The sequence below is a fragment of the Humulus lupulus genome, chromosome 8 (genome assembly GCF_963169125.1).
Source record: "Humulus lupulus chromosome 8, drHumLupu1.1, whole genome shotgun sequence".
Classification (NCBI taxonomy): Eukaryota; Viridiplantae; Streptophyta; class Magnoliopsida; order Rosales; family Cannabaceae; genus Humulus; species Humulus lupulus.
In genome coordinates, this window is record NC_084800.1 from 9749498 (window position 1) to 9774312 (window position 24815).

General features: G+C 35.0%; 4 protein-coding genes across 11 annotated transcripts; 2 read left to right on the plus strand and 2 right to left on the minus strand.

Annotated features, from left to right (window-relative positions):
• Nucleotides 1–5019: 5019 nt before the first annotated feature.
• Nucleotides 5020–10633, plus strand: LOC133794502 (dihydrolipoyllysine-residue acetyltransferase component 2 of pyruvate dehydrogenase complex, mitochondrial). 8 transcript variants are annotated; one of them, XM_062231746.1, is made up of 19 exons: nucleotides 5020–5278; nucleotides 5874–5970; nucleotides 6229–6305; nucleotides 6484–6581; nucleotides 6655–6695; nucleotides 7005–7060; nucleotides 7146–7220; nucleotides 7326–7418; nucleotides 7634–7876; nucleotides 7981–8053; nucleotides 8245–8336; nucleotides 8655–8740; nucleotides 8833–8908; nucleotides 9355–9422; nucleotides 9502–9568; nucleotides 9657–9752; nucleotides 9851–9953; nucleotides 10045–10140; nucleotides 10232–10633. In XM_062231746.1, the coding sequence occupies exons 1-19, from the start codon at nucleotides 5246–5248 to the stop codon at nucleotides 10300–10302; spliced, it is 1641 nt and encodes a 546-aa protein (XP_062087730.1). In that variant the 5' UTR covers nucleotides 5020–5245; the 3' UTR covers nucleotides 10303–10633. The 8 variants fall into 8 exon arrangements, with proteins under 8 accessions (XP_062087730.1, XP_062087733.1, XP_062087727.1 ...); XM_062231749.1 differs by having other exon boundaries at nucleotides 5874–5958; nucleotides 6481–6581; XM_062231743.1 differs by having other exon boundaries at nucleotides 5021–5278; nucleotides 6481–6581.
• Nucleotides 10634–13120: 2487 nt separating this feature from the next.
• Nucleotides 13121–14134, minus strand: LOC133794503 (mitochondrial import inner membrane translocase subunit TIM23-2-like). Its single transcript, XM_062231751.1, has one exon. The coding sequence runs from the start codon at nucleotides 13946–13948 to the stop codon at nucleotides 13385–13387; it is 564 nt and encodes a 187-aa protein (XP_062087735.1). The 5' UTR covers nucleotides 13949–14134; the 3' UTR covers nucleotides 13121–13384.
• A 1417-nt stretch (nucleotides 14135–15551) lies between these two features.
• On the plus strand, nucleotides 15552–18971 carry LOC133794504 (tRNA N(3)-methylcytidine methyltransferase trm141-like). Its single transcript, XM_062231752.1, has 9 exons — nucleotides 15552–15885; nucleotides 15971–16060; nucleotides 16178–16282; nucleotides 16609–16716; nucleotides 16817–16888; nucleotides 16982–17032; nucleotides 17557–17619; nucleotides 17716–17840; nucleotides 18204–18971. The coding sequence occupies exons 1-9, from the start codon at nucleotides 15670–15672 to the stop codon at nucleotides 18235–18237; spliced, it is 864 nt and encodes a 287-aa protein (XP_062087736.1). The 5' UTR covers nucleotides 15552–15669; the 3' UTR covers nucleotides 18238–18971.
• Nucleotides 18972–19118: 147 nt separating this feature from the next.
• LOC133794992 (U-box domain-containing protein 51-like) lies at nucleotides 19119–22157 on the minus strand. Its single transcript, XM_062232445.1, has 8 exons — nucleotides 21983–22157; nucleotides 21660–21748; nucleotides 21461–21582; nucleotides 21161–21307; nucleotides 20666–20927; nucleotides 20412–20513; nucleotides 19916–20326; nucleotides 19119–19823 (listed from the first exon to the last, which is right to left on the minus strand). Exons 1-8 carry the CDS (start codon nucleotides 22155–22157, stop codon nucleotides 19119–19121), a joined length of 2013 nt encoding a protein of 670 aa, XP_062088429.1.
• Between the last annotated feature and the right edge of the window lie 2658 nt (nucleotides 22158–24815).

The window sequence follows — 24815 nt, forward strand, 5'->3', positions numbered from 1 at the left end:
ATAAAATATGGTAAAATAACTCTAATTTGTAGAGTTATCAGCATCCTAACATGTCATGCAATATAGGGCCATGCCCGGAAATCATCTTATCATGCAACATGCAATATAGGGCCGTGCCCCGCAATCACACTATGGGCCCATGCCCTGTCCTACGGGTGTTATAGTTTTCTGACTTTTCCAATCAATAGCTTAGAACACCTGACTCCTTGAGCACGATCCCACTCGAGCCATAGCGCACACCTAAGCACAAACATAGGTCAAAGTCAACACCGAACCCCAAGTCCGAAAACCTAGCCTCGGGACCAATCCCGAGCCCCCGGGAAGTCCTAAATCCCCAAAACAAAGTGGCGGAAACGAGCCTCGAACCCTAGGTCAAAATTCCTCTCAAAAACCCAAAAATTTCACCTCTGTGAACAGTGCAACGCTACAGCGCTCTAAGGAGGGCGCTGTAGCGCTACAAGCAGAACTCACCTCCCCAGAACAGGGGCTAGCGCTACAGCGCCCACTGACTAGCGCTGTAGCGCTAGTTGCAGCCCAGAAAACCCAAAATCGCATTTCTGCGATTTCTTTCAACCAATCTCAAACCAAACTTCCCAAAATCTTTACCAAACTCAAAATCAAGCTTATAAATACTCTCCATTCATTCCAAGCATCCCAAATCCTCAAATCCCAAGAACGTTTATCCCAAATCTCAAAATCTACCATGAACAACCCTAAGCTCAGAAATTCAGTCAACAACAAAGTTAAAGGCTTAGAATTCTTACCATTGATGCAAATTTCGACCTTGATTCAACTCTAGGCCTCCCTAGCTTGTTCATCATCAAAGCTTGCCCAGAATTTCCCTAAAATTCCCATCAACTCAGCTCAAAACACAGCTCAAACCATCAAAAACCCTTAAAACTGAAATCTCTAAAACTTACCTCAAAAGTTGATGTGTTCTTGCCAAATATTCGAGTCTAACCCAAGATCCTTGATGCACAACCTACCATTGCTCTCCACTAAGCTTTGCTCCAAGAAAAATGGAGCGGAATGGTGCAAAAATGCACAAACCGACCCTTGTGAAAACCCCTCTGTTTTCCCTCTTTTCTTCCTTTCCTTTTTCTTTCTTTCTCTCCACAGCCAACACTCTCTATAAATCTCACTAAGTGTAAAGCCTCATAAATCCATCTCTAAAAGCCAAATGACCAAAATGCCCTTCCTACTAATTCTAAATCCTTTTGTCCAAATATGGCCATTTTAGTCATTTTACCCAATTCCCGCTAATCCTCAAGTGTCTCTTATATTTTCCCGCTACCTTCCGACACCTGATAAACCACCAAATAAGTATCCCCCATCATCAAAATAAATCTCAATCTATTCTTTGAATTCCTGTTCATACCCCCAGGCTCGCCCCGAGCCGGGTATAAATTCCCGTCATGACTTTCCGCTAGCCTGCTCACTGGGATCGTCTCGGGTCACAAATCACTGATGCACCCACATACCACTGTGGTCTCAACAATCATCACATATCAATGCAGTTATGCCCAACATGGCCAAAATTACAATTATGCCCTTCTAACACGATCCGGGCCTACATGCATACCAATATACATAGTCATGCATCTCAGATAAACAAATAGTCATATAACGTGCTTTAAATCATAAACATGCATTTAACTCATTAAAATCACACATAAATCCCAACCTGCCCTCCTGGCACGCTAATCAAGGCCCTTGAGCCTTATTAGTGATTTTGGGTCGTTACAGTGGAGGTGGAAGAAAGGTCTTCGGAGATCAAGGAGCTCACGGTCTGAGTCTTGGAAGTGCAAGAAAACGGTCTCCGGGGAAGTTTAAAACTCTGGTTTTTAGGGTTTCTTGCAAAAACAGTGGCGTGCGTAAAAAGAAAAAGGAGGCTTCGAAGGTCTTATATAAGTTTGTCTCTGATATTAAAAAAGTGTAATCATTAGTTTTCCTTTTTCAAAGTATGGGGAAACGGGATGGCCGTCGAAATCGTTTCTGGGGAACCGAAAAGACATGATTAGACAGAAGTGGGTTACATTTTTCAAGAACACACGAAGGGTTCTGACACGTCAGGTGGGGTTACCGAAGAGTCGTTCGTTCAAAAGTTTATTTACTGTTCGTAGTAAATAAACTTTGGGGGGCAAATATTATCCAATAAATTCGCATAAGTGACGTGGCTGACACCTGGAAATGTTCGGCTAGAGTATCGACCAAAAGATGTGCTGAAGGTAGTAAACAGCCGAGTCCTACCTGCGACCAGGCTGGTCGGTGATTCCGCATACACGGCAACATTAATGGGAAGATCTTTGTAATCCCGAATTTATCTCACTCAATCTCCTGAGTACCCGATTATTCAGGGGAGAATATCTGTAACAATCTTTTGTAATCCCCCTTGAGCCTATAAATAGCAAGAGATAGCTCAAGGGAGGGATTTTTGGCTTTTGAATCACTTGAAACTATAATAATTCTCCTAGTAAACTTGTATTGTTCTTCAGAGGTTAGTGAAACTCATTGAACTCTAGTTCTTTGATCACTCTTCTGATTCTTATATCAATATCAGTCTAAGTGGACGTAGGTCATTACCAGATCCTGGGGCCGAACCACTATAAAAATTCTTGTGTGATTTACTGTTTTTTCCATACATTCTTCTCTATACATTCATTCATATCAATCACATTTTGACTCCGTGTCAGTTGGCCAAATCTTGGGTCAACAACATACTATATACTTTTTTTTTTTTATAAATGCAGCTACTCCACGTGTTGAACATATACCCACATAATTTTACCTGTACAACACCCATAATTTATGATTATATATATATATGATTTAGTCTATATATATATATATAAATGAACATAAAGTTCTATACATGGTACTCATGTGGCATGGAATCTAAAAAAAAAAAAAATAACAAAACATACTACATATACCCATGTTTGACTATGCCTTATTCACTTTCAAATTAGACCAAGATTCACATTGGTTGTAATACTTACTTCAAAGGCGTACTATTGTGCAAATCGTATTTTTGCAAAACATCTTAAATAAATATATTAATGAATGAATTCTTTAATTACCGTATTTTTGCATTAAAACTTTTGTATATATATATTAATGAAAAAAGCCCTATTATATATTAGATACAAATGCACGTTTGATTATTTATATTTATAGAATTTATTAATTATTTTTAATAAATTTGTATTATTATCAAATAAATTTTAAATAAATAAATAACATTATAGATAAAATAATAACATAAACATATCAATTTTGTACATTAATTCATTTTATTTTATTGTGCTTTTTAAACCAAACCATTATTTATGATTTTTTTTTAAATATATATAATATGATAATTTTTTTACGCATAAATGATTATTTTTTTTATAAAAATTAAGATTATGTATTATATATTATTATTATTATTATTATTATAATGATATTTTATTATTGTTGTCCATGTTTTTGTCAAGACGACACGTGGCACTTGTTGAGTGTTCATGGTACTTGGGAGGTTATTTAACATGCCCCAGCCCTGGAGAAGGCTTCCTTAGATCCTGCTAGGTATTCTTTAGCCTCTTAGCTGAAGAGTTATAGCATGATGATTCTCCGCCCCCAAAGAACAATGCCATTTATCAAACACAACATCTTGGGACCACCAACAACTTCCTGACAAGTGACACGCCCCACATGTTGTGGTTTCGTTCCCGTACTCGAGACAAATAGCATAACCCAATGTGTCGCCTGACATGAGAAGTTGTGTAGCCACTCTCTGACATTGTGAGCAACGTGTCCTCCCAAAAAGTGATGGGCTAATACCTTGTAAATTGCCTCGTGCGATATGTACAAGCCTTCTAGTTTATTATCACAATAATTGTAATAATTTGGACTAAGATCCCATCACTACGAGGGATAATAATTATTAAAGTCCCACTTAATTGTCCCAGCCACTATAAATAGGGCAGGGATACCCCATTGTAGGGGGTTCGACGATTGTGTAATTTGAGCAACATATACACTGCCAAAAACCTCAATTGAAACTTGACCTCTCAAGCTGGTCAAGCTTCAAGCATCTCAATACAATGGACTCGTGAACTAGGGTTATTTCATAACTTGAATTACGTAAAATTCTATGTCATTTTTATTTTCTTTCAAATTTTATTTATTTAAAGTTGATAGCGAAAAAGACACTCAACAATAATATTTAAATTTATATTAATATTGTATTAAATATTGTTATAACGACAATATTTTATAATATTTGAATTCATATTAATATAATTAGTAAAAAAATTTGGATTATATTATTATCATAATAATATTTTATAATATTTAAATATATATTAATATAATTATTAAATATCTAATATTGTATTATATATTATTATAATAATAATATTTTATAATATTTAAATTTATATTAATATAATTAATAAATATATATTTTAAAAATATATTCATTTAAATATTCTATTAAAATTAATAAAAAAATTCCGTTATCTATACATTTTTTTATATAAAAGAAATATAATGCACAAGTACATGGTGAGCAGAGAAAATTGATCAATTTCTATAAATAAATTAAGAATATTCCATAAAATAGATAAATAAAAAATCAGCATGTAAATAAAATCAGATTTGGCATTTGTCTAAATATCATTTAACTGGAAGTTTTTTTGTTTTTGTTTTTACTTCGCATGATCATCAAGCTGGAAGTTGGTGCTAATGAATTTCCTCTTGATATCAAACAAGAAAGCTTAGACATGTATCTGAACACACCATGGAGAGTACTGATCCTTTTCTTTAGTCTATAAAATGAAAAACAAAAGAATGATTTTTCCTTCTTAAGAAATATAAATAGAAAAAAAAAAAAGTTGGTAGGCATACGAGGCTACCTACTTACTAATATGCTGTAGTTTGGTCAAAATCCAAAAAGGTAGGCGTGGCCCAAATAAAGCCCAGCCCAGCCCAATTCTCCCCCTCTCTCTCACATCTCTTCTTTCTCTCTCTTTCCCTTTCTCCTTCATTCAATATCATAATATTTTTTTCTTCTTCTTATTTTAAATAGAAAGGAAGAACAATCAATTCAGTGCGCGATCTGTGATTCTGTATGGATCAGTGAACCCTAAAAAAAAGGTCTAAACCTTCCCCTGTCAAACCAGACAATTCTTACTAATCTTATCTCCGAATCCATTTTTGAGCTTCAATTGAGTTTATTTTGATCTCTACTATACGAAATATGGCTTCCCGTATTATCAGTCACTCTAAAAAGGTATCTCTTTTTCGTATTGGTTTGTCGATTGTGGATTTAATTGTTGTCTGTCTTGGTTGTAATTTTATTGCTTCTGATGCTGGATTCGTACTTTTGTATTGAAATGTTTGTTTTTCTTGGAGCTTACTTGTTTTTGGGTTTTGTCCCCACTTTTATTTTTTTTGCTGGGTAGATTAGGATGGACCAAATTTGAATCTTAAACCGATTATTTTATTTTTCTGGATTTTGAAAATTGTATTATATTTACTTCAACGTTCATTTTTGTGTTAAATTGTAATGTGTGTGTTTTAGATAAATTGTTGTCTGCATAAAAAGATCATCAGTTAGAACAATAGACGTGGGTTTGTTTCCTTGATTATGAGATTATGCTGAAATTTAGTGATATTGCCTTTTGTTTCTGTATGTTTTTGTATGGCACATGTACATATAGTCACTTACAGTTGAACTGTCACTTGCTGAATTATTAATGTTTAGGCGTGTATTATACTATTATTTGAATTATGTTTCTTGGAACAGGATTTTTTGAATGTTTCTTGGCGGTATGATTCTATTTGTATTTTTAAAAAATATTGATTCTGTACATTTATTGTGATAGCAGTTAAGAAATGCCCCAAACTTGCTGCGGCATGAGCAAGCTCTCCTGGTTCGTTGCTTTTCGCTCAGTGGTCAACCTTCTGTCGGTAAAAGAAATGGTATGCTTTCTTGTTTTTAAACGTTGATTATCATTTTTCAATGTTTATGATGAGTATTAAGATAAGTTTCATCCCGGTTAATCGACTGTGTAAATGTTGTTATGCACAAGCTGAGGATGGAAATGAGATCATGCTGGGTTCTCTGTTCTGTTTTCGAAGAAGTTCATGCTGGAAAATGATTGGCTTCGTTGCTTTTACATTGAATGCTTTTAAAATATTGACTTGCTTATTCATACTTGGTTTTTGTTTTAATCTCAGAGATACGGAGGTTTCATTGCCTTGGTTATGTGGTTTCAGAAGGAGATGGAGTTACTAAATCTTTCATTAGTAACACTGTAAGTGCTGTTTTAGTGGCATTAGTAGGAAAACTATTCGCAGTGGTTGTAGTCTCTATTGGATTTTTTTTAATAAAATCCTTTTATGTGATCTATGCTATATCTTTTAAATCATTGTTCATAAATGACAGTAACAATTTGAATCAGCTCACAAAGTGTATCTTCTGTCTTGTAGAAGTCATTGTTTGGTACCTCTAAGGGTAGGGATTTCTCTACAACCACAGTGAAAGGTGGAAGTTCAATTGCTGGATTGGGATTAAACAAACCACTTTCAGTGTATGCTGTCTGAGTTTTTTTCCCCCCTTTCTTTCTCCCTTCTCCATGCCTTAATACTGATTTATTTATTTAGCAGTTCACAGGTGCCATTGAGGAGAGGCTTTTCATCATCTGGTACTTATCCAAGATTTTCTTCTCTTTTTTCTTTTCCTGTGTTCTGGATCTAAGACCAAGGGAACGCAACCTATGTTTTAAAGTTATAATGATGTTTTCTTTGTCAAATTATCCTCTAACTTTGGTCATGAACAAGTAAATTTGTCTTAACTTTCATTGATAAACCCATCTTTTAGATTTAAATTTGTTAAGAGAAATCTCTACACCATCATCAAAAACCAGTGGTTTATTGTTAAGTTCGATCTGCTCATGTTAAATATTATGTATTATGTGAAGAATCAACTTATCAATATTTTTAATATCTTTCAGGCCTTCCTCCTCACCTAGAGATAGGAATGCCTTCTCTTTCACCTACAATGACAGAGGTTTTTATCTATCTGTTGCTTTTTGCTACTTATTAATTTATGATCTTCATTTTGTCCTTATAAGTACTACTTTTATGGTCTGCAGGGTAATATAGCAAGGTGGTTAAAGAAGGAGGGTGAGAAAGTTTCTCCAGGTGAAGTACTTTGTGAAGTTGAAACTGTAAGTTGTGTCTGGTATTTTTTCTCTCTCTTTTTATCATTTGCTGAAATGCGGATTCAACAGTTAGCTTACATATTACTCTACATTGATTCAAATTTTCTGTAGGATAAAGCCACAGTTGAGCTGGAATGCATGGAAGAAGGTTATCTTGCCAAGATAGTACGCGGTGATGGGGCCAAAGAAATTCAAGTTGGAGAGGTATTAATCATATTTGGCTGTAGGGAGCATGCGTGAATATTTAATATATTTATCTTTCTTTTCTTGTGTGGTCAGTTGATGTTTTAGAAGGCCAGTGAATTAGACTATATCAGACAAAGTCAGCTTCACAACCTTGGCAGATATTTATAAAAAATTTCTTGGAGAAAACAGTTTATTTGTAGTTGCCTCTACTTGACATTCATTCTTGCTCATAGGTGATTGCTATAACTGTGGAAGATGAGGAGGACATTTCTAAGTTTAAAGATTATACCCCTTCAGCACCAGATGCCAGTTCTGCTGCAGATAGTGAACCATCTGTCTCCACTCCACCCCAGAAAGAGGTGGCTAAAGAACCAGTTACTTCTCCTGAGCCTAAAGTTTCAAAGCCTAGTGAATCTTCTGCCGAAGATCGTGTTTTTGCCAGTCCTCTTGCAAGAAATTTGGCTGAAGAAAATAAAGTATGATATGTGAAATGTTAATGACTGATTTTTGTTACATATCAATCGTAAACAGTTATATATGCCACTCGTACATGACTGGTGCCTTGTTTGCGTTATTCTAGGTGCCACTTTCAAGTATCAAAGGAACAGGTCCTGATGGACGCATTGTCAAAGCTGATATTGAGGATTACTTAGGTATTAATTATGTCTTTTTTAACCATGATTGATCTTTATTTTGTTAGTTATTATCTGTTTATTCTCCTAATTGTATGACGTACATTGTTTTCTCTCTTCAAATTTTCTAAAGTTATCATCTGATGCTCTTTGAATAGTGAATTTAGATAAATGCCAGATTTTATTTATACCATTTTTCTCCGATGATGCAGCTTCTCACAGCAAAGAGGCGCCTGCCAAGGCTAAACATGCAGCACCTGCAGAATTAGATTACACTGACATTCCTCATTCCCAAATAAGAAAGGTACTTTATAAACATATATTTATTCTCACTATTGTGGTGTAATCTAATTTTCTGTCTGGGATGGTTGGATTCCCTTATGCTGTCTATCCTATATGGACCATATTTCTTATTTTTATCATATTTCAATAGCAGAATTAGAATTTTATCATCGCCATCATTTTATTTTAATGGTAGAATTGTCAACTGGGAATTTAAGGTCTTCAATACACTTGAATTTCTTTTAGCATATTGTTTATTTACCTTTAAAATAATGTAATTTTTTTCTCACCCTTTCCAAGTTTACATTTCTGAACCTATTCTCTGATATGATTTTGACAGGTCACAGCTTCACGGTTATTATTTGCAAAGCAAACTATTCCTCATTATTATTTGACAGTAGATTCATGTGTTGATAAACTTATGGAGTAAGCAAACTATTCCGCATTAACTTTTATTCTTCCGAAGTTAAGATGTGATTAAATATCTTGTGCTTAATAAATGGCTACTTTGCTTGCAGGTTACGTGGGCATCTCAATGCATTACAAGAAGCATCAGGTGGGAAGCGGATATCTGTTAATGACCTTGTACTAAAGGTATTGGGTTTTTCCTTTTACTTTTGTAACATTATCTTTTAGGCAACTAATTAGTGTGAAATTTTGCTCTAATCAAATATCAATAAATTTTGAGCTAATTTGAAGCAGATCAATGGGTAGAGGAGTAAAGTGATAATAAAACAAAACTAGTGATTGCTTGGTTGACTCATGTTATCCTTCTACTGCGAATCATTTATTTTAATAATAACTCATCGCATGCCTGTACTTATTTGAGATTAACATCTCTGGTCAAAACTGAATCTGCTGTAATTTCTAACACAATACCTTTTGAAACTTTATTCCTGAGTCACTGCCAACAAGACCTTTTTTCCCTTTTCTTTTCTTCCTTTCCTGGCTAAGTAATGAGTTTTTAAATGTCAGTTGTTTAAGTATCAATTGTCTTCATTTATTCTTCAGATTTAACTCCTGTATAACTATTGTTGCAGGCTGCTGCTTTGGCCCTTCGTAAAGTTCCTCAATGCAATAGTTCATGGACAGACGAATACATCCGCCAGTAAGCATAGAATTATATGAAAAATGTTGAGCTTTCATATCATGTTTCAACAAAACCTTATTCCTTCTCTTTGTTTTAGGTTTCATAATGTGAATATCAATGTTGCAGTGCAGACAGAAAAAGGTCTTTTTACCCCTGTTATCCGGGTGAGTTGGAGAGTTGGCTCTGTTACATTTCGTTTTTTTTCTTTCAATAATAGTTTAAGTCACACTAGCCGCAACATTTAATTTGCAGGATGCGGACAAGAAAGGTTTGTCCACGATAGCTGATGAGGTCAAGCAGTTGGCTCAAAAAGCAAAAGAAGGCGGTCTAAAACCTGCAGACTACGAGGTAAGAAGAATATTCGACCTGGAATCCTCGTTTGCAACTTCCATGCAATAGTTGTGATTACATCAATTTACATGTATGGTATTTATCCTCTTGTGCAGGGAGGTACATTTACAGTCTCAAATTTGGGAGGCCCCTTCGGCATCAAGCAATTCTGTGCCATCATCAACCCTCCTCAATCAGGCATTCTTGCAATTGGATCTGGTATGCTCAACGCTCAACATTGCCTATACATAGTTTAGAGTTGATATTTTCTTCTTGGATTTGAGTTTTTGCCCTTCTTGTTTGAGCGCAGCTGAGAAGAGAGTTGTGCCTAGTTCCGGGCCCGAGCAATACAAGTTTGCTTCCTTCATGTCTTCAACGTTAAGTTGCGATCATCGCGTTATTGATGGTAAGTCTTTCAAGCAGTTCCAGGACAGGACCTGCTCTTTTTACGTTTACGAAGTAAATAATTTTTTGATACTGTGTATTTTCTTTTACAGGTGCGGTTGGTGCAGAGTGGCTGAAAGCATTCAAAGGCTACATTGAGAACCCCGAGTCAATGTTGCTCTAAAGACGAGGGCTGATCTTCTCTACCAATTTTTTTTCTTTCCAATTTCCTGCATAAATTAACGAGGGATTTAAATGGAGTCCCATATGTTCATCTCCGAGTTCCAAATGAGATTTGACTAATTTTGCATTGGCGATAAAATTTCTTCCTTGGGTAGTATCTGTTTAAGCTTCGCTTTTTTTTTTTTTGCAATAATTGGGGTTGATCGAGGCTTTGAATTTTGCTCATTTAGAGTGCTGAACCCCCTTGTATATGAGCAGACACTTGATTTTGTCCCGCATTCATTCTCTGGGATCAATGTGAATATTTGGAAAATTTTGTTTTTCTGTTACAATTACAGGCCTCTAATACATGCAATCGAAAGTTGGTACTTGATTACTTAGTAATGCCACAACACTAATAAGGGCTTTGTTGTGGTAGCGAGGAAAGAGAAATGTGGGATGATGTGTTGTTTGGTAGGTGCGAAAGGATGTAGATGAGAAGATAGAAAAAACACAGGGCTTCCTGTATTTTCACCTTTCCAAAAAAAGGGTCTTGAGATATACAAAGACCACTCTTGTTAACAAACTTAAAATAGTAATAATATTACGATGAAACAGAGCATATTTTCACCAGATAGTTGATGCGAGACATAAAACTAACGCACAAGAAATTTGACACTGGATTTTCAATTAATCAAACAATAATGCAATGGATAAATCCTCAGAAATTTGACACCAGTTATAAATAAGAAAAGCTAAAACTATTATAAATTCCCAAACGAAAGATAAAAATGTAAATAAAAAGTAATAGGTAAATTGATAAAAAAATTAGAAGGATCCGTCCTAGAAGCTGGCTTGTGAATACGAATATTTGAATACTATCACCAGGACTATTCAAAAACGTGCAACACAAATTAAGTTGCTACATTGAAAGTTCACAGTTTGAGAACTTGAGAATCAAAGTCTTCCTCAAAGTAAGGATTTGATGCATTTTAATGAATGCAACACTTTTCCAAATGTGGAAGAAATAGATGTTGACATTCATCACTATGAACATCATCCTAACTTTGAGGCTCAAAATCGATCACCTAACCTTCCACTGAGCTCTATAGTTGAAGAACATCATCCACCACCTACCTAACCTTCCACTGAGCTCTATCTCTAACAATAGCATGACCATCCTAAAGAATCATAAAATAAGTTTGAAAATAAACTATTTCCCCCCTTTTCGAGTTCATTTTATTTCTCGAACCCTACAATCTTTCAGAGGCTGAAAACAATAGCAAATTGTTGCCAAAACCTCAAGGAATTTAATCTTGACCTCATGAGAGCAAACTATGACCTGACCATTCGACCTAACAAAACAATTTAGTTTCCTGAAAGTTACATAACAAACATTTTATTTTACTTTCTTAGTTTATTAATTTTAATTCCTAATATCTGACAATGTTAGTTATGTAGGAGAATATATTTACTTCTTGAATAAGTTTTTTGACAGACATAACGGCCAATGAAATTGTTCACTTGCTATCTTTCAACATTCTGCTCAACCGAGCTGAGCAGGTTCCAAAACAAGAGTAGGGATCATCAACCTTGGACATCGGCCCTTTTGACAGTGACTGACTGACTTCAAAGACATGCGACACTCCACAGCTTTGATGCTCTGAATGCCATAACAAAACACATACTAAAGATGTCACTAATGTTATGTTCACTCATTATCAGATTCCTAACCATGACAATATTTTGCAGTTCAAAAAGGGGATCCCAAGACCTAATATTATTTATTGAATATCTCTTTTTTCGTGCTATGATTGATAAGGAATAATAGAGTAAGGTAACTACAAAACTACTCCCCCGAAGAATATGTTTGTTCATGGAATCAGGGCTGTACTACATACAAATTCAAATAAGCATCAGCTAGTATTAACTCCTAAACTGAAGCAGAAGGAAGCAGTCTGATATGAACCCACCAGACCCCTTGATTAGGCTAGACCAAGTCATTTGATAATTGGTCTATTTGATAATCTAGCACTTACAAGTTAACTGACCAAATAACCATTGACCAGGAGTTTCTAGGTTGCAGGGCTGATGAAAAATGTTTTAGCATTACAAGTTAGGAACAATCAGTTAGAAAAGAATACATGTACATAACAAATTTCAAATATCCCTTTTCAATTGAAGATTTTATAATCGAATTTGAAACATAAGGTATAGTTCATGTCAACCCAAAGTTTGTTATTCCTAATAAGTTTTTTAACGAACTTTTCTCAATTTTATTTAGAGACTTGGTTTTATGCTGTTTTTAGTTTTTTTAATAGTAGACTTATGATCTCATTATACTTAACATACAGATAAGTTTCTGTTAAAAAAAAAAGAGAGAGGCTTAAATGCCAATAAATGACCCTAAAGTTTCAGAAATGAAACAAAAACCTTATTAAAGCAAGAAACTAACCATGAGAACTCTCTTCCTGACAAAGTTTTCATCCTAAAGCTTGATCAATGTAGTGTTATAGACATCTATACAAGATTTAACACTAGAGAACACTTACTAGCATTATGAATTGGAAACTTAGTACTAACAGAGCAGAACAATCTCAGTAAGAATATAACAGCAGAAACATCATACAAGAGTACATATTTTCAACAAATAGGTAGTCTATTGCTCTCCAACTATATGATCAATTATTTAACAAACAAAAAACTCATGCTGTCATGTAATTTTGAGAACACATCTAAAAAGAAATGCCCACAAATCAAGTCAGTCCATCCAAAAGCAATTGGTAAACACTACGATTCCACAAAATATTAATCCATAGATAAAATTAGAAAGAACGTACTATCCACAAGATCAAATCCATTTCCATTATTCATTATCCGAAACAATTCGAAGAGCCAACTATAGAATCAAACAAAACTATAATCAAAGCATGCGACTCCCATGCCGAGCTATTCAACAATAAAGGTATTCCAGTTCAAAAACATTATCATTATCATAGAATGAAGTCCATTCTTATAATTTTTCAATGGACCATGCCTACCTAAGAGATCAAAATTGGAAGATTAAACAAACAATTTGAGTTACACTCACAAGAACCCTCCTCTCAAATAGGCACATAACGCTTGACTGCCTGCTTCGCCGTCAAAGCTACCCCGACCAAAGCCCCACCGACCGCTCCCGCCACGGCCGCCGACCTAACCCCTCTCGCCGCCCTATACAGCGCACCGGTACCGAGACCCGCCGCCACACTATTCCACACATCGTCAGTATCCCTCAATGTAACGATACCGCTCTCCAAACCCGCAAATAGCAACCCGATCACACCCAATCGGTTTCCCCAAACCCGTCCCGAGTGACCCGACGCATTTAGAATCCGGTTGATACGGAGTTTCATGGTGTCACTGGACTCGAAGGATTTGACTCCGGTAACAAGACCGGTTCCAGCGCCGCCAACGGCTCCAGCGAGGTAAGTGCAACCAGTGTAGAAGGTGAGATTCTCGCCCCAGGATCGACGTTGGCGACTTGCTTCTTCGACGAAGAGAAACTCGGGGGAGGTTGGGAGCTGATAGAGGTTTCGGCTGGGCACCTGGAGGTCCTGGTAGGGGTTGTAGAGACGAGGCTTGGGGAGATCTCGGTCGTGATCGGAGGAAGAGATTGAGTCAGCCATGGCAGGAATCGAAGCTCGTTTTCTGATCTAGGGTTTTAGATTTCTTGTGGTACGCGAAAGAGAGACCGCAAAAGCGATCCACCAGAGCGTTTGGGAATTTAAGAGAAATATTTTTAATTTCACTTTTTTTCGCAATTTGATTTGGGAAATTATTATATAAGAATAGAATAGGTATATATTCTGAAGAGGAGAAGATGGATGCTTCATCTGTGGCGGCGCACTGAACAAATGTAAAAGTTAAAATGTAACGTGTCGTTTTGGTGGTTGAACGACAAACGGGGTCGCTTTCATAGAAATCAAAACGGCATGTCGCTTTTGCATGTTTTAAAGTTAGAGCGACAACATATTTACATTTTCAAAATTTTGGGTTTCTATCCTACGTTCTACTTTTTTTTTTGGACAAAATCCTACATTCTAATTTTAGTTTCTTAAGAATTTATTTGGAAATTTATTTTATCATAGAAAATATTTTTTAAGAGGAGAAAATGTTTTACAAGATTTAATAAAACTTAATTTTGGTGGAAATTAGATCCTGTACTTATTTTAAATGATCTACTTTAATTCTGTTTTTAACTTTTATTTTAGTATCCAAATTTTTAATTGATGTACCCATTATGCCCCTTCAATTACATAATTTTTTTTTTCTCCTTAAACACACTACAATTAGAATGTATTTCCAATTTAACTATAATATGACACATATAATACACATTACAACAACACTTAGAATCGTGTGCTCAAATAAAGATAATTTGAGAAATCTCATGATAATAGGTAAAGTTCAACTAAATATATTTAGTCTCTAATTTTAGTTAACTACTCCTAAAAATGAGTAGTTCTCAACTTTTCTCTTAATTTTTTGGAATATATTTATAGAACTTCTAAATTTTATAAAATTTTATTAAATTATTAATTTTGGTGTACTAGCTAGCCTACTACATATATGCTTAAATTACACACATTTTCTATACACATTGATGTGAATTTAGTTTTAGCTTTACATATTTTTAAGCACATCAATGAATGATTGAGATTAATTATATAAAAATGTGGTATAATCTTTACTCCTAATAATATGTTATTTTTATATATATATTTACTTTATTTATTTAATTGATCTACTAAGACAATTTTTTTGACAAAAGAATCAAAATGACAAATTTAAGGTTTAGCAACTAACTTAAATTTATTTAGAAACCAAAATGCTCTGTTTTTCTTTAATAATTAAAATGATAAATAAAATAATAATTAAAAAAATCACACACCATAATGGGTTTATATCAGTAGATGTTTTTATTTTTCTAAAAGTATCACTTAGCTCTCCTAAAATTTATTTTGTATTATTTAGCTTCCAAACTTATCACATAAGTTATTTTAGTTAGAAAATAGTTTACAGAAACAAAAAATTGATTTATTATCTAGATAATTGCAAAAAGTTTAACTGGTTAGAAATTGCTTTCCGCCGGTCATCGTTTTCTGCTACTTATTTTGTAAATAATTTTCTAGTTAAAATAATCAATGTAATACACATTTGCCAAGTTTGGGGAATTAAGTGAGAAAATAAAGTTTGGAACTAAATCACATTTTAAAAAAAGTTGGGAACCCAACATAATTCACGTTTGAGTTTGCATCGAGCCGTTGATGTATATCTTCAACTAAACGTTCCTGGAAAAAGAGATGTCCATATAAAGGAATCGCCGAAGAATTCAGGGGTGGGAACAATGAGAGCCACTCTAGCTCCGACCACCGTGCTCTCGCCTCTTCATTCTAATTTCCCCAAGTTAACTCCATTAATCACCACCGTCAATCGATCACGCCGTCACACTTATCCGAATGCCTTAAAATGTTTGGACCATAAGAAAGTCTGTCCTGAAGACCACTACCAGAGAAATGCCACCAAATACTGGGACAACTTCTACAAACGCCACCAAGACAAAGTTTTTCTCTCTCTCTAACACTCTAAATACATTTATCTTCAGTTTTTCTCCTCTGGGTTCAGCTTATTTCTGTAAATTTTTGCAGTTCTTCAAGGATAGACATTACTTGGAGAAGGATTGGAGATGTTACTTTGCAGAAGATGAAGTCTATTCCAATGAAAAGGTCGTTTTGGAGGTAGTTATTTGAACCCACCCGCTACTTTTTTTGGCTTAATTTATGCATTAATTTAGTTTATTGTGATTTTGCTTTTGTTTTGAACGAAGTCCAGTTTGGTATTTTTGAAAATGGCAGGTTGGATGCGGGTCTGGAAGTACCCTCTTTCCTCTTATGGCTGCATTCCCCAATCTTTATGTTCATGCTTGTGATCTCTCACCTCATGCAATTGAGCTTGTTAAGGTTTGTAGCTTTTCTCTGTTACTAATGATCATGTTAGTCTCACAATTGCAAATACTTAGTTAATGTTCTTGTGTGTCTATCATTCCAACTGACCGTAAACATCGCAATTATCAAGCATCAATGTTGTTTTAATTTTATAGTTTATCTTACTTTCTCAAGCATTACATATGAGTTTTCATTTTTAACATTATTTTTCGTGCTACTGAATCTGCATATCGAGTGCCTCGTTTTTTTTCCAAGTCTGCATGTAGAGGTGTGCTGTTATTTCTCAGATTGACAGGCCGAGAATGCTAATTATGACCTTTTTTTCTGTCTAATGAGTGCAGTCAAATGCGAATTTCATAGAAGACAGGGTTAATGCAATTGTCTGTGATGTTACACTTGAGGATCTTTGTGAGAAAATTGACCCCTTTTCAGTTGATGTTGTTACATTGGTAAGATTGAGTAGTTCTTCACAAGCAAATGTATATAAAACTTTACCCTGTATGAGGGAGTGGGTAAACTGCCTATATGAACACTAAAGATCATCAACAGGTTTTTATGCTGTCTGCAGTTTCCCCAAGTAAAATGCCTTTGATATTGGAGAACATCAAAACAGTGACTAAGGTACCTGATATTGGTTCAAATATTTGCCTTTGTTGAGTGTAAGTTTATACTTTCCCAAAATTTAAATGCTACATGGCTTTTATTCTCTTGCAGCCAAATGGTTATGTTCTCTTACGAGATTATGCTGCTGGAGATTTTGCTCAAGTGAGTGTTCTAATGCATATTTACATCCCTCATTGCTCTTGGAGATGATAGTCTCTTTCTAATTATGCATGATTAATCTGTGCAAGAAAATGAGGAAAAAGGGAAAAATACACCTTCATTAAGAAGAAAAGAAGAAGGATCAAAGAATGGCAATGTGATAACCTATTAATTTCAATCAGTGCACTCTCTGTCATGATTATCTATTGAGTAAATCTTTTGTTTGGTTTCAAAACTTGAAGGTGTTTTCTCAGCCAGTAAGCTTTTAAACTACTCTACTTTGTTTCTGATTTGATTAATGGGAAATGGATATCTTATAACTTAGCTATGTTTCGTTTTGACTCACAATATCAAAAAAGGGAGGAAAGAAGAAACTAGGGTACAGAAGAAATTTTTTGTTTTTGTTTATTGAATTGAATTTGATCTTTTTGGTGGGTTTCAACTTTGTCTATTTCTTATGTGCCACTCCGTTTGATTGAACAATTGTACTAACAGCCAATGGTCTTAAATCATCCTCAACATCCTAGGTCAAGTTACAGAAAAAAGATAGGATGATTGGTGAGGACTTTTATGTTCGAGGAGATGGTACTGTGAGTATTTTGCACTTCCAGACAAATGGTTTTTCAGTATAACTATCAATATTTTTTGTGTATCTCATTTAATAACAGTTTATTTATGTTTATCAGTGTTCATTCTACTTCTCTGAAGATTTTTTGTCATCGTTGTTTCTAAGAGCTGGCTTTCACACTGTGGATATGAACACATACTGCAGAGAGGTTTACAATCGTTCTCGGAATGTTACGATGAATCGGTATTTCCTCGTTATATGTTTTTTCTTCTTAGGATAATTAAATATTTTTTCCCAGTGTATAACTTTCCAAACTCTTGATATGCTGTTGTTAGATTTTCTTTACATGGCCAGACATATAGAATACTGGCTGCATAATGCATGCCTAATAGGTTGAAAGCAATTTTTGATTTCTTATTCTGTTTCAGCACTATATTCTTGCTCGCTCTTGATACTTTCTGTATGAAAAATATTAACTTGTAACTACTGTAGGGATGGATTTCACCAGTTTAATATTTTTTCTTTCTTAAAACTTTCTGTCAAAAATGGTTTTGCTTTCCTCCTTTTTTTTCTTGCCTTATTCTTGATTGTAAACTCTGTCCATAGGCGTTGGATCCGTGCAGTATTTAAAAGCGTTTGATCTACAGCACTGGCAATGCAGTTCAAGGCTTCAATCTGCTGTGGCTAGGTAACTGTTTGCCAGTGGATCAAGTAACGACTTATTTGTCCCCTCAGTGAGCCAGGTTGGAAGAAAAACTGTTTGAGACTATCTTATTTATATGGATTTCGGACAAAGCAGCTTATGAATTAATAAGTTTTCACCTCACAGTGCTATGAGTGTGCAATTGAAATTAGTTTGCATAGAATCTACCTCTTGTGCCAGGCAGATTAAGAAGAAGATTTAGCTTACTTCATGAAGGGAACAGTTACTCAACAGGCCTGAATTTACTAAGATTGTAGGCTAGCTCGCCATATTTATGTATGTCTTTTGCTGTAAATTTTCTTTTGTAGGAGATGTTGCTTTTCAAATTGTTGTCCTTTTTAGTACATGTTTTGGTCTTATCTAGAACAGGAAAAGGAGTCATTTTCATTGCTGCTGTAGCTTTTCAAATTGTCAACGTGGCTGTTGTCGTTTTGTTTTTGGTTGTTGAGGTTGTCGCATTTGTATTGTTGTTGTTTCTTTCTTGGGATGATCTCACTTGTATTAAATTATGTTCTTGACTTGATTGTCTAATTTTTGTCGTTTTATAATTGTCAGGTCTTTTTGTTTATACGCTTTGAAGTTAATGTTATTGTAAGATATTTGTCTTTTTTTTTTGTTTCTTGGTGTACCAAAAACTGGGAGAGAATGTTCATTCAAATTATTAATCTCAAGATCTCAGACTTTGCACACTAATACACATGACGAGAATTTAAGTTTTACAGTTGGTCTTTTTCTTGTTATGACAAATAGGCCTTGTGGCCTCCTCTGAGAACTTTTCCCATTGAGTGTCAGCGTTTCCAGTTTCAGTGTTAATATCACTAGTCATTGCTTCCATCCTCCATTCCAAGATTACGCAACCGGTTCAGCTCTGGCAACACGACCGAACCAAGGTCTGGCCTATCTCTCTTCCTCATCTCACAGCACTGCAGAGCCAGTTTTGCGAAGGACATAGCCTCTTCAACAGGCCAATCCATAACTAAGGGATCAAGAACATCAGCAAAAGTACCTTGCTCAATGGACTCCTCAACCTGATATGACAGACCAATGGGAGGCCTTGCCGTGATTATCTGTAGAAGCATCACTCCTAATGAGTACACATCTGATTTCACACCCAATAGTCCTGTCTGTTGATACTCCGGGTCAATGTAGCAAAAAGTACCAGCTGCTGCTGTCTGGTGATATTGTGTGACACTGTTAGCTACGGATGCAGGAACAAGCTTGGCCAGGCCCACGTCACTGATTTTGCTTACATAGTTTCGGTCTAAGAGGATGTTTCCTGGCTTGAGGTCACGGTGGACCAGTGGCTCTGGCTTTCTTTGATGAAGGAAGAGAAGAGCAGTGGCAATTTCCGCTGCGATTCTGAAGCGAGCTCTCCATGGAATGGGGCGAGTGTTGTCTTTGCAGAACAACCTGTCGTCTAAGCTACCGTTGTCCATGTACTCATAGACAAGGCATCCGTACTCAGGGCAGGCACCTACTAGGAGAACCATGTTTGGATGCCTTATGCTGCTCAGAACCTCAACCTACAAGTAAAATATGCATTTTGCTGTTTTTATTTTTTCTTTTTAATATGAAAAAAAAAAAAAAAAAAACACTGCCTTTCTTTTTTCTTTACCTCTTGCTGGAACTGGACTAGCCCTTGAGATATGTCTGGTCTCAAGATCTTGATAGCAACAGCGGTGTGATCAAGAAATCCTTTATAAACAGGTCCATAACCACCTTCACCAATCTTTCGATCAGTGTTGAAGTAATCTGTTGCGAATTCGACCTCTTTTATGCCATATCTCCTATATTGGACACCACCCTGCATAGAGTTTGTCTCTTCTGCCTCCTGTTTGGCTTTTGCTTCAGCAAACTTTCTCTTCTGAGTTTCTATGTCTGCCAGCCGTTCTGCAATGTGAGCCGCTTCAGTGGCAACCTTGGTCTTCTGCCTCTCCAACTCTGCCAAAGCAGTTGCAGCCTCTTCTGCCATCTTGGCTTCATCTAGGCTACGCTCATTCGATGGCTTTAATTGAACATCATCGGCCTGCAAGCCCCAAGCAGTGCAAGTTCTTAGAATCATAATTAGATTTGTAGTTGAACATAATAATCATCTTTAAATATCACCATACCCTTTGTTTGGCTTCTTTAGCTTCATCACGAAGTGAGTTATAAATATCCATAGTTTGCTTTAATTGAAGGTTTAATGTACTCATCTCAACTTCCAATTCATCCTGTCATGTAAGTGATGCCATGAACATGAATGAAATGCTGTCTTCTTATAGAATAAGAGATAAAATGTTCTATATGGCTGAACCATATTTAGAGCCTTGTCTGTTGTTGTAGCCCTTGTGTTATGTCACAATTATATTTACACTACACTTACAGGTGTTATGAAAGAGTCTCCTGAACTCTCCAAGCTTGTAAACGAGTCCAAACTCCTAGAGGTGGTTGATGATTGGAAACTATGCAGTGTTGAATCGAAGCTATGTGTGCCTGAGTAATCAGTACTGGAAACTGATGGGGCACTTCCATGCAAGGATAAATTCGTTGGTACTGTTGATGCTTCAACCCTGCTGTTTGGCTTGCTTCTGTTGCTCTTGTCCACAGATAATTGTCCGGAGCCAGAAGTAATCAGATTTGCAAGACTTCAGCATAGCAAGCAAAAGTCAATATAAACTTGTTTGGTGCCATCATGTTTCAATCTTATTAATTATAATCAATACATGTTAAGACACAAGTATGCATTTTCAGGGTTCTGTATGGAGCAGAATCCTTGGACGATCTTAGTTTTCAACTTTGCCTATTTACTCTGTATTGTAAGCAGGAATGTGGGATCGTGATAAGGAAAGTAAGAAAGGCCTGGTTTTGATAATGTTACCTGGAACTGGACCCTTTATTTTTGGGTGTTTTAGTTTGAGTTGCTGCTCTCACTGTAGAAGGTTTCCCTTTTGATATAACGTATACAGAACAGAATTGTGGTGCAGTTTTGAGTAAGCTAGTGGGCACATCTGCTTCTTTAAATTTCCTGTTCAGGGACAAAGAATCAAATAAGTAGAGTTACACTGGTAATAATCACAGCCCCAACTGATTTCAAGGCCTTCAAACAAAACCCCATAACGTTAGGAAGAGTAGAGTCCATATTTAACTACTAATCATTCAAGCATAGAGAGAGAGAGACCTTATAAGAGCATTGTGATTGGAAGCACCAACGACAACGTTGGTAATGTCGTTCTTAACAATATAATCAACGATTGTACTTGGAACATCAATGTCGTGAAGGATCACTTCCTTTGCTGTAACCTGAAACGCTCATTATATACACCATATATGAAAAACCAACTTCACACACGTGTGTGTGTGTGGATATGTAAACTTACCCCTTTTCGAGCACAATATCCGAGCAATGGAAGAAAGATATGTTGCAACTCGTCAGATGAGCGGCCTCCTTTGTTGCTCGAAGTAGTATCTGCGCGTACCAAATTCATATATATATATATATATTTCAACGTATACATATTAATATGAAAGTCAAACGTTGACTAATGTGCATATTCATGCAAACGTGGTACGTACGTAATATATTAAGTGATATATACGGTATAATTATTGCTCTTGAAAAGCCAAAAAGATGGGTTTGTACTTATACATACGTACATACATACTTACATAGATAATTTATATAAAGGGCAGGGATACCTACTGGAATTAGTATCATGATTGATTACGTGAACAATAAAGCAATGAGATTTCTTGTGGCCATGCAAAAGATGATCCACTGCCCATTTGACCAGAGATTGGCTAATCTGCTTGTCCCTATTTATGGCGATAACGACGCTCAAGTGCCCCAACTTCGATGATGTTCTTGAAAGGGCCATCGACGACGACGGCCACCCACCGCCGATATTGGTGGTGGTCCCGACTAGAGTTCTTATTTAATTGCTGGCAGAATAGTATAAATAATATTAAGTATGTTAATGCATTCATTCACAACTTAATCTCTGTGGTTTGAAACTGTTTTTCTAATTTTGGTAGTAATTATTAATTAATGGTAGATACTAGATAGCTAGGTAACAAAACGACATGGAAAAAAAATGAAGAAGCGCCTATATATGATTTGTATATATAACAAATCCAAAACCTCCTCACTTTCTTCTCTCATTGGAATAAGTTGTAATTGAGTATATTTAGAAAATGGACATCGATCATTGATCATATACAGTTCATCTCCAGCACCATAAACAAAGTAAAAAAAATGATAAATAAAATAATACAAATTAATTGGCCATGTTTTTGGTAGGTTATTGTAAAATGATTTACTTTTCTTTATTAAATTATGATGTATAATTTATGTTGAAAGGTATATGCATTTTTTGTTAGAATATTTTACATGGACTGAGATAATTATACGTTGCTCACGCAGTGTCGTGATTAGCTTGAAAGGATAACTATATAATCGGTATTGCATGCTATTATCATCGGGCCATAATGGGATGGACATAATATACTAACACGCTCGGGTCCCATGGACACACTCTCAATGTCTTTAGGCCAGCCCATTGGGCCAGGACAATCTAGGCCCAATAAGCCAATTATGTTTTATAAAAGGGGTTACACCTTTATTATGTGAGTGTGGACAATGGGTGTTTAGAGGAAAAGGAGAGAAAGAGAGTAGTGTTCATCTACACCCCAAGCACGCCTTTGATCTTTGATGAGTAGATGGGTGAAATGTGATGAGCATAATCATGGAGAATGATGGTTCATAGACTTGATCACAAAAGTATGTAAAACTTCTTTTTCTTATTATGTTTGATGCCTTAAATTAGATGATTTTATTGTGCAATATTGAACATGAATATGTTTGATCAATTCTTGATTATTGTTTGATGCTCAATTAATTTCAACATTTTTTTTCACTTGTATAATACCTAGTTTAATATAAGTTTCTATATTATTTTATTTGCATATTTATAATATCAATTTTTTATTATTGATACATACGATTTTCCATAGAGGCAGGGACAGAGCCACATGGTGATTTGTGTAGGCTCTAGCCTACACTGAAGTTTAATAAATAAATTTTTTAGTTCATTGTAACATTAATTTTACTTGGTGAAATGGTAAGTTTCTTCTTTCACCAGTTCCTAAGTTCGAACCGTGCATCCTTCTATTTTGTTAAAATTATATTGATTAAGAGGGAAAAATATCTTAGGGGTTCGAATCCATGTCACATGAGGAAATATAAGGCTCACTCAACAATTGAGCTAACACTTACATTTGTTTGATAATTAAAATATTTATATATTATTTTTTTAAAAACGTAAAATAACCATTACACACCAATTAATTTTTAAAAATAAAATAATAATTATCAAGCCCTCTCTGAAAATAATTTTTAGCTCCGTCACTGCACAGAGGTATGCACCTAGTTCACCATGAATATTTTATTTATGTTTTCTTTTTCTGCATTTTTAGCATGTATTAATTTTATGCTTGGTATATATTTTTCACTTATAATATATGTATATGATAAGTTTTATTTTAACCTTAAAACAAATCATATTTCTATATTATTTATGTTGATTAATTTATTTATCTAACCTCTTTAATTTTGATGTATGATTTTTTATAATTAATATATAATATGCATATAGATGCATGCCTGCGTGCTATTTCGTTATAATTTATTGAAAACAATTATTGCTTAATCTTATTATATGAGGCCACTCTTTTCTAAATCCTTTCATAAAAGAGACATTTTGCTACTCTATTTAATTATATGACTTTATTCTCTACCAATTCCCTAATCTAATATTTGTACACATGATCTTGGTTCTCCCCTTCTCTCAAGCTCTAGTTAGGGCTTTTTTTAATCATATTTACTTATTAAGTTTATATTATATTTTGATTTTATTTTATTTAAGTGAAAGTGGTACTTGTATATTTTTAAACTATAAAATTTCAATATGTAACCTAGCTAGTTAAAGACTTAAAGTATGTTCTTGTCGTTAATACTCTCATAAATTTATTTTATCTATAATTGTTGCGCTTATATTTTTTAATATGGTACAATTTATAATTTGAAATTATATTTTGTTGTATCAAGGATAATGCGATAAATATATATATATAGGGAGTGACTATAACGCATCTCCTTTTTTTTGCAATACCGGTATATCCTTTTTCTATTTCGGCACCTAAATAGTTATAATTCTAAATCTTTTTATATGATTGTGTACATTATAGCTATCTAAAACATCTTACAAATTTTCAAGAAATTCTGAATAAATTATGGTACCGAAACAGGGTCTAAACTGTTTGTTACACGCATGCCTGTTTTTTTGTGTACGCGTGTAAAATTTGACAGTTTGAACTCTGTTTTCGGCTTCGTTAACTATTCAGAATTTTTTAAAAATTTGCAAGATATTCTAAATACCTACAATGTACACCGTCATATAAAAAAATTTAGATTATATCTATCAAGGTATCGAAATAGAAACAGAATACACCGGTATAAAAAAAATAGAATGCGTTGT